Genomic DNA, 14,473 nt, shown 5'->3' with positions numbered 1-14,473 from the left:
TTAAATATCGCATACAATTTAAAATATCACTAATCACCTACAAAGCTTTAAATGGCCTAGCACCCTCATATCTTAGAGAATTACTATCAGAATACAATCCATCACGCACACTACGGTCACAAAATTCTGGTCTCTTGATTATCCCTAGACTATCAAAAGTGTCTAAAAGTGGAAGGTCATTTTCCTACTTAGCCCCTAAGCTCTGGAATGATTTACCAACCGATGTCCGAGAATCAGACACAGTCGATAATTTTAAATCTAGACTTAAAACTTTTATCTTCAACAAAGCATTCGCATAATTTGTCTAGTAAAAGTACTTAACTCGAAATAGTTATCTGTACGGAACAAAGCACTCGCGGTCATAACACAGATCAACCAAATAAATAAATAAAAATCTTATCTTAACCTATAGTCGGATTGCGATTTTGGAACTTTCGTGTTCTTGTGAATAGTATGCCATACAAACCCGTTTGCCACTGAACCTGCATTAACGACGACAGTGGGGTTACAGGCCTTAGTCAAACGGGTCGACAGGTTTCATTTTCTCTTAAAAATCGGAAGGTGACCCTTAGTTACCATATATACCGTCGCAGTGGGCCCCCAATTTGCAAAATCCTCAACTGTGGATAATATAATTATGCTGCAATAGTTAGTCTGTCTGAAACTAAGCTGATTCAACCACATCACTGTGTGACACTTGCATTACATGTGAACGGCCCCTACGCTAATATGATTTTGTTTTTCTCTCCCTGTCTCGTCCCTGGGTCCCATTGACCCTGAGGACAATGGGACAAACAGACCCAGTTCCGGTAGATGTGAAAGTCGGCACACCTCTGATCTACTGGTCGTCCTTCAATGTGATGCCCAGCTGATGCCTGACCAACGACCACCGGCAGGACCCGCTTAATATCCGCTTAATATCCGCTTAATCTCTGCTTAATCTCTGCTTAAGCTCCTTATCCGTTAATATGTGTGTATATACATGTATATCTCCCAAGGGTTTTTCCCTCCTAGGACTTTTATTTTTATTTCCTCGGCTAAACAACCCGGGGTTTTTGTTTTTTTTCTCCTAGGGGGTTTTTTACCCCGGGGAGGTAGCCTGCTTGGGCTTAACTTAGCTTCTTCTTCTCGACGTAACATTAGTAATATGCTCGCTCATAATGTCGCGTCATAGCCGCAGCAAATTTGACTGCTTATGCTATTGTGTATTATGTTATGCTATCTGTCGTTTTTCTGTGCTTTTACTGCTTTTATTAATGTAAAGCTGCTTTGAAACAATTGAGTATTGTGAAAAGCGCTATATAAATAAAATTGAATTGAATTGAATTGAATCGTTACTTTTCAAACCATTTTTGCTAAATTTAAAATGACCAATGACATTTGCAAAAGAACATGATATTAAATCCATAAACATTAATAATCTTAACTTAACAATCCATATTTTGCGCTGTTGTTAAGCATTCTTGCATGTCAATTAGAATTCTCCAGTGTGATGTTTTAAAGCAATCTCTGTGTGTGTAATCTGAAAATTCAGTACAAACACAGATTTGTGTTGTATCTCATTTATTATTTCCATATATTTAATTTCATACATTTGTTTTTATCTCATATTTGCATTTATTTGATCATGCATTGTTATTCATTTTTTCCATTACTTTGGTATTTCAGGTGCTATAATGTCTTCACAAGTAAATATGAGTCTCCAACGGTCGCATATGCATACACAGACACTGTCTCTCCTGGCCAGCATACAACATAATCTTGCACACACATGCAACCCACGTTTGTACGTCAAAGATACATATTAGTATCTCAAAGGTACATTTTGTAACCAAATGTATACATACCTGTACCTAACTGTACTTAATAGGACCTTTTTAAAGGGTCTTGGCTTAGTGACAGCTGGGGGTACATATTTTGACCATGTTTTCTAACTTTTTTCTTTTTTTTCTTTTGTAGTGAGACCTACACTGGTGCAAGAACTGGAACCTGAATCGGTAGGATCTAACATTTCTGGCCAAAGAGGGATCAATCAGTAACTACTGGTCCTGAACTGATACTGCACTGGTTCTGGTACTGGTCTAAGAGAGCTGACTAAATGACTTTTTGACCGTGTCGGTTCATGCACCAACATGAATAATAAAGCAATCATGACTTCAAGGAGCGGTTTGCATCAAGCTATTAAAACGTTCATGTTCCATGTAGACATAAGCAAGTGCGCAAGCAGGTTTAAAGCAAAGGTCTCTCTTTGTTTGCAACAGTAGGCATCGAGTCAAAGGTCATTATTAATATAAAGCTTTGAAGTGTGTCTTTAAAAAGATCCTGCTGTGTGTAAAGCGGCACAATCACAGTAACAGTAGCATCCAATGTGTGTCTATTGCATGCACATAAGATTCCCCCAATCATCAAAGCCCATTGCTTCTCACAGAATTGCTATGCAGCTTCACCTTAAATGCACCTACGCGGCCTCTACGTTGGAATGCGGTTTTATTTACTACATTATTCAAATAAGGAAATCAATTTGTAACTTTAAATTCATTGACACTCCATGTACTCCATTCTAAACTATATTTATAAACGGCCATGCTTTTTTCTTTGCTTTTCTGTGTTTGCCTTGTTCCTATTTATATTCTTTGTTATGTAAAGCTGCCTTGGAACAATGAACAAAAAAGTGCTATATAAATTAAATTGTATTGAATTATGTGTCTGCTGCCTGTGACGTCACATCACCATTGTCGCCATTACAATTTGACATAAATTTGGGCTTTTAAGGCTCAGGTTATTGGTTTAAAAAGACCATGCTCATCTGGAGGTGACTAACTGCCCATGAGATGAACACAGATGAACGTATGGGTTTAGGTATGAACCTCATCCATACACAAAGCCGTGACTGAAACAAGCTCCAGCGCCAACTTTTAAAGGGGGTTTAATGACTCTAAGCAATAGAAAGACAAGCAGATCCTTTTATAGTATTACTGGAAACAGTTAAAAGCAGGACAAAGTTTCTTTAATGGATTGATTGTGAAGTGTGCAATAAGAAAATGGCAAAATATCGTCTCTCATGTTGTCATCAGAATGTGGCCCAAAACAAAACCCTGAGAAAACATCATGCAACATATTGTGAAATATTACCATTAATATTACCAATATTAGGCCTACCCTACAGTTCTCTCAACTAACTCAACTCTTCTCAAAAGTCTTAACCTAACTTCATTTAAGTTTCTCACATGGACACAAAGCGCTTTTGAACCATAAAAAAACAACATTAATAGAAAAATGGAAACTGAATTGGGTTTGAATGACAACACTTATAATCTCATGCATGTAAGTTTACATTGTTTTACTGAATGTGGTTTTAGAATAGGAAAGAAGCGTTTGCACAACAAAAGTGAAAGTGAACAAAAACAATCATTACAGTTTGAATACAATAATACTGAAGAAATGTCTTAGATGTGCCAGCATGTTTGTGACAATCTCTTTCTTTTTCTGTCTCTTTACTATCTTAGTGATTGTTTTCAGTTATTTTCCTCTCCGTCTCCGTTCTTTATGTCTCTCTCTCTCGAGGAACAATGACGCAGGGGAGCCAGTATTTTAAGTATGATGCGCCCCTGGTTCAGTGGCAGGCCCAAAGCAACTGCTTGCTGTTTAAATTTGATACTCTCTTATCAAATGAAATTGATTGCACATGAGAAAAAAGATGTGTGACCTAAATCGTTGACATACTTCTGCTGAAAGCAGAAATGGAACAAAAAAAAAAAAACAAGAGAGTCCACAAAGAAAGGGAGCTGAGAATCACAAACTCTTCTCTACCGGTAGCTTATCTACCATAGCTCATATCAAAAGACATCATTTTACCAGGAAACAATCCATTTTGGGTAACATGTAAATCCATGTTCAAACATTTCTGTCCTAAAAAAATAAAGAGATACAAACACAGCAAGAGGAGAAAGAGGAGATGTGGAGACTACCAATTGGACAGACCAGGGACGTGCACAGGAATTTTGAAGAGATGTTGCCCCCCCCAAAAAAAACAACAACAACAAACTAATAACTTTTCTAAAATAACTGAAAATGTGTTCGCCTGAAAAATTATGGACATATGCATCTCGGACAGCTTGGGGGTGAGTAACTCATGGGTTTAATATCGTTTTTTGGCTGTTCTATCCCTTTAAATATTTTGAATAAAATAATTAATGTGATGCATTATGTAATGACTCTGCCTGTCCTTGCCTTGAGTTTGTTTGCCCTCCTGTCTATTGATTGTTCCGCCCACTTCTTTGTTACCATGGACACTGATTATACTCATTCATTCCCTCTCGTGTGTCATTAGTTACTTATTGTCTCTGCATTGTCATTGGTCATTGTTTCACATATATTCACTGTTTGTTCACTTACCCATGGCTGGTCGTCGTGTATGGTTGTGTATGTTTACTCCATGCCTTGCCCGTTGTCTGTCTGCCTGCCTGCCTGCTTGTTTGTTGTTTTATTAAATAAACTTATGTGTAACTGCATTTGGATCCTCGCCTTTGCCTCGCATCACAACACATTACTTCCATCATTCATTCTTCTTGCTAAAACGAAATGTGAGAAACTAACTATCAGCAGACATGTAGCTTAGTTTGCCTAATGCCTACCAAAAAAATAGTAGCCTAGGCTCAGGGTCTGCACCAGAGAATACAGAATGAGTGGGCCTCCTGTTTCACTGGGGGGCACCTCGTTCATCTAATTATTTTATTATTAGTATTATATTATTGTTATTAGTACATGGCACTGTAAAATACTTGGTACTGATTTTTAAGAAGGTCCTTATTTGTCCGTTTCGCGTTATGGCCGCATCACCACCTTGGGTGTGCATTATTTTTCTAATAATTCAATGGCCCGACGTTAATTATTCCTTACTTAAGATAAATGGGGGGGGGGGGGGGGCAATATGTATAATGGTTTTCAATGGGACATTTTTTGTCCCTAGGGTCACGTGTCGGTTTTTGTGTAGCTTAGCTATTTTAATCTAATTTAAAAAACTGAAACCAAAATTCTCAAATTCATCAAAAATGATTAACCTCTGGCAATTTTGGGCAATATTCAATCATCACAGTCTAGATGGTTTAAAAATCAAAATGGCACTAAATGTCCCTATGATCTCTTGAGGGTTAAGTAAGATAAAACATGTGACGTTTGAATAAGCAAACATGAACAAATCAAATTACAAAGTACTATAGCGATTAAAATATTAACAAACGTGTATATATCTAAATTGAACTGAATTAAAGAGTAACTAAACCCTAAACCAACTTTTTTAGTTAATGATCTGTATTAGTGCAGTTCATTGATTTTAGTAAGTTTTTTGACATTTGGATATAAAGTGTTTCAATACTGCAATATATGGTGTAAAAACGTCTGAGTGCTGTCCTCTTCAGGTTGAACGGTGGCTACCGCAGTTGAATTTTCCTATTGGATGTTGGGTCCAAAAAATAACTCGTGACGTAAGCAAGTTCAAGCTTACCACACCCTTGTTACGATCTCACCACACACTTGGTACGAGTGGAGTCAGGCTCTGACCAGGGGTTTAGTTACGCTTTAAGATGACTTTCTGTGTGACACTGTACTGTATCTGAATCCTTGCTCCTGAGTGCTCATCTGTGTGTAATAAACGCATCAAAGCAGATAAATGCAACAGACACTATTGTCATTAGATTTTGTGTCTTTACCTCGGACAGATGACGTCTTCTTGTAGTTTTAATTTTGTTCTTTGTTACATAGAGAGGAAATAAAGGAACTAATAATAACAATAACCATGACAACAGAAAGTGAGGGAACACAAAGGCGATGTCCAAAATATCCCCCAAACCTTTAAATAGTGCACTATTTGAGGGAGCATCCATTTTTAGTTTTGTCCGAAATGATAGTGGACATTATTGAGTGCACTCATTTAACCCCACAATGCACTGCAATAACAATGCACACTTACAGCTATCCGCTCCTGAGAAAAACACACTATTTTTTTATTTACAAAAAATTACAGAATTAGACTGCATTCACCCCTAACTGGCAACTTTCCCTCAGTCTAACTCTGTTCACAGGCTGTTCTTCCATGTTCTCCACCTTTCTTAGCCTTAACACTAGCCAAACTTGTAAACATAGCATCGTAGATTACACCTTGTAAGGACAAAATGGTAAATTCTCCCTCATTTGTAAGTTGTCTTGGGCTGCTAAACGAATACGGTACATGTAACTGTAATGTACATTTCAGGAACATCATGAACTGTGTTCAGATTTTTCAATATGCTCTCAAACATATGAAATATTTTCAAGACCAACTGACTTAAATTATGACATATATCTCTTTGTGTTTTTTTAAGAGCATTACATTTGAGTGTGGTGTAGCTATTGTATATACAGCACACTGAGACAGCATGTGATAAACCGCTAAGAAATTCACAAAAGAGATTTGGTTTCAGCCGTTATTATGGTACATTATTCAAACTTTTAGTTGTTGCCACACGCCCTAGTCAAAGTCCAGCCCGCTCTGCTCTTCTGCTGACAGAGAACCTGTGGCCTCATGCAAATATTTTAGTCAAATCTGCTTATGGATAGCCGGAAAGCAACCACTTCACATTCCTGTTCTTTTCTATAAACAAAATAGATCTTTATGTCATATTAGAATCAGTTCTGGCTTATTGCTGTCCAAGCTCTTGTTATGTTCTTTGTTTTTCAACCTTTTCTGTTTTTTCACATTTTTGCACAAAGAAATGAACAAAACATTACATGTAGTTGTAACACACATATGCTACACAAGTGCTCTAAAATGCATGAGTTCACAAGGTCTCAGGTGAGATCTGTTACATGTATATTTGTTTAATAGCACTAGAATTTTAAAAATCTTATAGACAATTGTTTTTAGAATTGCTAATATATGTCTTATGAAAACACTCTGATTACATTCATTACCGCCGTCGGTGTATGAATGGTTGAGTGAATGGGTGAATGTGAGGCTAATTGTAAAGCGCTTTGGATGGCCATAGGTCTGTTAAAAGCGCTATATAAATGCAGTCCATTTACCATTTACCATTTACAAATGTATAGCTGTTGCTAATCCTCATGTATTTTGCAATATAATCATAACTTTCTTTTTTAAATGCCTATACTGTATGTACTTATAGTCTTATACTGAATATATTTACTGTACTGTTGTAAAGCTGTAAAACTGTAATATGGATTATGGAAAATAAAAATGAAATTTAAACTATTGAACTATATCTAGAGAGATCTGATTATGTAGGAGGACTGTTTGTGTCCTTAACAACAGCATTTGTGTCTCACTGTTTCTCTGTAACTGAATCTGGTCGGGATTTAGAGTTAAAACATGCCTGTTTTGACATTTACATACTACTATCTCACAAGTGTTATGGTACATTAGCCTGAAGGAAATATTTTCCTTTTCATAAAAATAACCAATTTGGCTTTTTCTCAAACTTTGCTGCAGTCATATCTTTTGAATACTCAGTGGTTTGGAGCAAAAATGGACAAGCATAAAATGCGAATTGTCACCAACATTGATCTGATACACCAACTGATGCTTGATACAAATTTTTGCAAAACATTTAAGAAGTTTTCGTTCACACAAATACGATTACCTTGTTCTGGTCCGTCCAGTACAGGAAAAAGCCCTGAGGGTCCACACGCAGTGTCACAGGGGTTACCGTGGAATTGTCCTGAAACACAAGACAACACTCTTAGAATGGATGGGTTATAAACAACACAATCAGTGTTAGTTTTGGGACAACACACATATAGCCAGATTTACTAACAGCTTGCAATAGCGCAAACCATCATTTTGGAGGTAAATAAAGATGTTGGGATTTACTAAAGACACGCAGTGGATAATTGGCACTTTGGCCTAACATTTTTTTGTCCTCCTTTTTTTTAGTGTACTTTGGCTTCATTAGCTGTTATATCATACCCCAAATTGTTATATCTGATGTCCGTGGTGCTAAACTCAAACGCATGGCATTAGTAGGTCACCCACCTGAGGATCAGCTCTGCTTATTTGTGACCCTGAACTAATTTGCACTGCTCTTATTAGATTGTGTTGGTCATTATGGAAATCAGCTGTTGTGCCTGTGTTATTTAAGTCTTTCCCCGCCATTGACGAGTTAACTCGTCAATTAAGCCTAACCCTAATCCGCAATTTATACAACCTGGAAACAACGCCTCATGTGAAAGAGTATGAACTCTGTGTATGTTTTAAGGATCACTCTGAATCTGATCTCTATCAAAAGTTCTTCACAAAAATGGAATTGTCTCAGCTTTTTGCTCAAAATGTTATATTTTTGAAGAAACCTACACATATTTGAGAGGTGATAAGAAGAGAATTTGTTGCTTTTGTTTGAAAGCAGAGGTTATGTTTTTTCATTTTATATATTGTATGTTTATATATTTAAAGAAGAATATTTTCTGGAAGGCATTAAGCTTTTGTGAAAATCATGAAAAATGCTGGCGCTGGTTGGCAACTTAAAAAAACACTGGCAGGTAAAGAGTTAATTTGAGCCTTTTAGTAAATAACCCACAGATATTACCACTCCTTTTGGGGCAATTTTGGAATTGCACACTCATGCTAATTTGCCCTGTTTAGTAAATTTGTGTGTGAAATCTCAGGTAACGAAGCCATAGGACACAGAAAAGAACTGGAGGACAAAAAAATGAAGGTTTATAAGAAGTTTTGAAACGTCTGGTAATGTGTGACTTCTACTAGTGAATCCTTTTTTATTTACTTCAGCAACTAAACAATAACATGGTTTGGCAAATAATATTTTTGAAAAATATTTTCCTCTGGCATTCCAAATAAACCGTTATGTGTAAAATCCTCTGCATTGTAACACACGCTCTCTGATCTCTGCAATGCCTTCTCCTATCAGCAACAATTGAAGCCATTTTAAGCACAAAATTATTTAAGACATGCTCTTTCAGGGTTAAATAATTCTGCAAATGCCAGTCATAACACACGTGCAAACATTAGTAAATCGTCGTTGCTTGAATCATTTAAATAATCTTCTCCCCCAAATTTTGCATCTGAAAGGGAAACTCCTAGAAATGCATATACAAAAAGGTTGATCGCAAAATAACTAGACCACAGCTTTTCAGCGATAATGATCCACTGCGTGTCCCGACAGTCGTTATTTACGGCCTAAAGGATGATTTGCGCTGACCCAAGCTGTTAGTAAATCTGACCCATAATGTGTTAAATAGCATAAAACAAAACATATCCTTTCTTAGATTTGTCACATCATGTATTTATGATGTAAAAAAATTCCAAAAGATTTGGTACATGTTTTTAAGAATGAGACAAATCTGTGTGTGTACAACTGATCTAAGGCTCCAGTGTGACCTGTCAAACGTGAAGCCTTTAGAAAGATGAGCTTGTGTCATGCCATATGTGCTAAAACACTCAGACAACTTGACACAGCAACTGTCGATATTGCTGAACTTAACCCTATAAATAGACCAAACATTTATATTCACAGAAGCCTCAGCAGGATTCTTTACTCATTTGGATTATACAAGCTATTATTTTAAGAAAAGCAATGGCCAAGATACAGCAGTATTGACATGTTGTTTACGACAGTGTTTTCATACCCTTGGCTTTCTACACGGAAACAGAACCTCTTTGCACTTTTAACACACTATAAGTGCCCTTAAAGGAATAGCTCACCCAACTATAAACATTCTGACTTCATTCATCATCCTCATGTTGATCTAAACCTGTATGAATTTCTTTATTCTGTTGAACACAAAAGAAGATATTTTGATAAATGATGGTAAGCAAATAGTTAATGGGACCCATTGACTTCCATAGTATTTGCTTTTCCTACTATTGATGGGTGCCATCAACTGTGTGATAAACATCATTTATCAAAATATTTTATTTTGTGTTCAACAGAAAAATAAGATCTTGTACAAGTTTAGAACAACACGAAGGTGACTAAATGAATACATTTTCATTATTTGGATAAACTGTCCCTTTAAAACACAAAGTCACAAGTCAATTGTTGATATGCAATAGCGTTTTTATTTGTGGACTCAAAAATTAGCATGCAACATTGTTGAGATCTCTGGAGGAGATGCAGGCAAAATGACAGGGCTTTTCATCCAGGAAAAATTAAATGTCTTTGCTCTTTACCAGCCAATAAAAGCCTCTGCTCTCATTTTTTTGTTTGCTGTCAGTGAGAAACAACTGAGCTCTAGAGTAGATTGAATGCAACAGCGGAGGAAAACCAATTTCACAGATTCAATTACAGATCTTAAACGAGCTCCTGCTATTCAGAAAGTTTTTGTTACTGCCGAAACTTTATACTCAATGCCAACATGCAAGCAGACGAACAGACAGACAGACATCTAAATAGATGATGGAGACAATAGTAAGCTGTCGTATTATTGTATCATTTAGAAAAAACTCAACAGAAGGAGACTTAAATATAGTGGACTAAAATGTAATGACAACTTTGACAGACTCTTGCGCGCGCTACACAGAGAAACTGCATCGATAAGGACTGACGCGCACGTGTGTGATACTTACATCATCCCATTTCATGAATTTGTTGCCTGATTTCAGGCTCTCAGGCACAGAAGCGGGTTTGAGCTTGAGCGCGTGAACTCCGGGCTGCGCTCCTGCCATCTGTGCGCGTCCACAAAATTTTACACTTAAGTGATGTTTCCTCGCCGAAAAAAAGATCAAATATTCACTCGTGGGACTGTGGAAAAGTATCCCGAGCGCAAAGGTGCTAGGTTTTTGCTGTAAATAGCAGGAGCAGCAGACTTGATTCAGATCGTGTTAAATACTGTACAGTCGTCAGTCAGTCATTGTGCTCCGGCGCGCCGCCCTGCGCTCGTCTCTCTAAAAAAAACTGACAGCAGACATTCTGTAAGAACACGATTTGTAAATACGTTAAACTAAAACAATGATTTCAATGTCTTTTACGCAATATGTTGAGGGACATTTAAATAACAATCTGTTTTATACACGATGTCTTAGCTATTAGTTTTTACATATAAAACTGACCGCCCATTTTTATTACTGTATTGTCATCATTACAAACATTATCGTGGGTTCTTTCTGACGGTTATCTCTGGCTTTAAAAAATAAAGAAAACATTAAGAAACATTGTACCTTATTCAGTAAGGAGCAGAAGCACAAGTGACACTTTTAACGAATAAAAGAAAAATAATAAAAGAAAAAAGTCAGTGATTTGTGAAAGATTTTAAGAGCAAGTTTAAGAGCAAGTGCTCATGTTTTATTATAATTTAAACGTAGTACATAACATAACTCTTTTATATGTTGCTTTCTTTGAAGCTTATGTGGACAAAAGCATAAAGCTTAAATGTCCAGTCTCACCTTTTCTATCTTATTCTTCTTCACAGACTCAACCTTTCATGGCAACAGGTTCAGGTGGTTGCAGGATTTTGAATTCGTTTTGCACTTCTGTTTGAAATGAACTGCACTGTGTTGTGTTTGTATTTTTTATGGTAGTGTAATTTCCCATTCTGATCTTCCAGCTGTTATGTATATTTATTGTTAATAGGCTCTTGATCAGTCTAAGTGTCTTCATCACATCACTTAAAGGTGCAGTGTGTAATTTTTTATAAGGATCTCATGACAGAAATGCAAAATAGTATACAAAACTAAATTATCAGGGGTGTATAAAGACCTTTCATAATGAACTGTTATGTGTTTATTGCCTTAGAATGAGACTTTTTTATCTACATAAACAGAGGGTCCCCTTACATGGAAGCCGCCATTTTGTGCCGCCATGTTTCTACAGAAGCCCTTAACGGACAACCTTTTTTACGAAGTTGTCTCAAACGATGACATGTTTGTCCGGTGGCGGCTACCGTAGCTTCTCTATGTGTTTCAAAAGCAAGACGTGAGCAGTGGACTGAGCCGTTGGTTGCAATTCACAACCTTACCACTAGATGCCGCTAAAATGTACACACTGCACCTTTAAAAATACACTTGATTACTTTTCTTTACTCAGAATAACCAGTGTATAATTTGTAACAATCTGCCCATAAATAAATCTGTACTTATAAACATAAACAAAAAATTACTAATGAACAATCACTAGAGAGTAGCCTGGGTTATCCCATGCTGCCTTGCGTGCAAATTTATTAAAAATGAGCGGGGAAAACTTTGACCATAGCTTTATTGGTGTATTTTGATGTGGCTTCTACATAGACACAACGTAATTATTCAACAAGCGTGTGTCAACAAGTTAACTTAAAGAACACTTATAATCAAACAAGAAACAAAGCACGAGAACCAAAACAAACAGGCAGGCAGGTATAAACAGGAACACAGACACAAAGAATGAACACAGACACAAAATGGCGACAATGATCCGGCAATAAACAAACAAAAGACAGGGTTATATATACCCACAGACTAAATGATAAACCGGTGTGATGAGGCAGGTAATTAATTAATCAATGAATGTCCAGGTGACAACAATCAGAACAACAGACACAAACAGAACACGGATTAACCGTGACACGTATGCATTTTTCCAGTCTTCAACTGTCCAATTTGGTGAGCTTGTGCCAATTGAAGCCTCTTTTTCCTATTTGTATTGAAGATGAGTGGTACCCGGTGGGGTCTTCTGCAGTTGTACCCCATCCGCCTCAAGGTTGTGCGTGTTGTGGCTTCACAAATGCTTTGCTGCATACCTCGGTTGTAACGAGTGGTTATATCAGTCAAAGTTGCTCTTCTATCAGCTTGAAGGTATTTTCGCCCACAGGACTGCCGCATACTGGATGTTTTTCCCTTTTCACACCATGTTAACCCTAGAAATGGTTGTGTGTGAAAACCCAGTAACTGAGGAGATGTGAAATACTCAGACTGGCCTGTCTGGCACCAACAACCATGCCGCGCTTCTTACCCATTTTGACATTCAGTTTGGAGTTTAGGAGATTGTCTTGACCAGGACCACACCCCTAAATGCATTGAAGCAACTGCCATGTGATTGGTTGATTAGATAATTACATTAATGAGAAATTGAACAGATGTTCCTAATAATCCTTTAGCTGAGTGTGTATATATCACTGTAGATCAGTGGTGTGTTAACCTTCACAGCAGCCGGAACTCGGTCTGTTTGTCTCATTGTCCCCGGGATTGAGGACAAGACATGGAGAGAGAAACAAAATCCTATTAGCATAGGGGACATTCGCATGTAATGCAAGTGTCAGACAGTATTGTGGTTTAATATCTGCTCAGTTCCAGACAGGCTAGCTATTGCGGCATTAGTATATTACCCAGACGAGTTATGTGAATGCTTTGTTCCATACAGGCTAATTATTGTGAGATAAGTACATTAAAAACCATCCTCAGAGGTATGCTCAAAGGTATGCTCAGAGGTATGCTCTGAGGATGATCTTTTGACCGAAAGCTTGGTGATGAATGACACTATGATACTAGGTATCTATGCATGACTCTCTATTATAACAGGTGGATCAGGTATTGGGGCCACCATAATCTTATATTATACTCATTTGGTCCTATTTAGACAGCATCACCACCACCACTATAAGATGCAATGGTAATACAGTGGGGGTTATTTAACGATAATCCTAGCTTTAATATCTGTTTGATAATCATAGCAATTTCAGTTAGGACCTTATTTAAAAGACAGAGCTATTAAACAATAACATTTCCTTCTAGTGCAGTATCTTATCCTAACAACACATAGGAAAGGGATAATACAGAAGCAGGGGCGGAGCCAGACATTGTAGACATTGGGGGCTTAGCCCAAATCTAGGGGTTCCAAAGCATGGTCACCTGCTGATATTTTTTCTCCATTTACAGCAGTTTTATAAATTATTTTTTAATCTAAATGTTCTCTGTATTATCATTCTGAAACTGTAACATAACAAGTTTTGACAATGACACTTTAACTTCTCTTAACTAAAAATATGCAAAAATATGTTTGTTGTAGGCTAATCCAGTAACTTTAAAGCTACATAAGAAAGAACACAATTTTGACTTCACTAGGGCACCGGTAATGCGTCTAGTCTGCTGCAAATTTTAAAAGAAGAAGACTTCATTAGCAGAATTTCTCACTTGCTTATGAAAGCGTTCTTACTCTCAGGCAACCGCATTCTCAGACCCCTTGTTTTTCGAGACATCGCCTCCTATCAAATTAAAAAGAACTTAAAGAGTAACTTTACCCTAAACCAACTTTTTTAGTTAATGATAAGTAAGAATGGGGTGTTACAATGCCACAATATATGGTGTAAAAACGTCTGAATGCTGCCCTCTTCAGGTTGAACGATGGCTACTGCAGTTTAATTTTCCTATTGGATGTTTCGGTACTACGTGACGTAAGCGTTACGACGTGACGTAAGCAGGTTCAAGCTCACCACGCCCTTGTTACGATCTTACCACACCCTTGGTACAAGCTCAGTTCGTTCCCTCTATCTCCATTGG

At 37.2% G+C, this 14,473-nt stretch overlaps 1 protein-coding gene across 1 annotated transcript in view; it reads right to left on the bottom strand.

Annotated features, from left to right (window-relative positions):
* plcb1l (phospholipase C beta 1-like) overlaps nt 1-10,952 on the bottom strand; it is a 115,516-nt gene extending 104,564 nt beyond the window's left edge. The window contains exons 1-2 of the mRNA XM_055185507.2: nt 10,574-10,952; nt 7,635-7,712 (exon numbers count right to left, since the gene is read on the bottom strand). Of these exons, the coding sequence (XP_055041482.2) occupies nt 7,635-7,712; nt 10,574-10,672 (177 nt within the window). The 5' untranslated portion in view covers nt 10,673-10,952. The remainder of the gene's footprint in view (nt 1-7,634; nt 7,713-10,573) is intronic.
* Nucleotides 10,953-14,473: the final 3,521 nt, after the last annotated feature.

Source organism: Misgurnus anguillicaudatus, chromosome 18 (genome assembly GCF_027580225.2).
Source record: "Misgurnus anguillicaudatus chromosome 18, ASM2758022v2, whole genome shotgun sequence".
NCBI classification, from domain to species: Eukaryota; Metazoa; Chordata; class Actinopteri; order Cypriniformes; family Cobitidae; genus Misgurnus; species Misgurnus anguillicaudatus.
The sequence above is the reverse complement of the archived record's forward strand: the minus strand, read 5'-3'. Positions and strand labels throughout refer to the sequence as shown.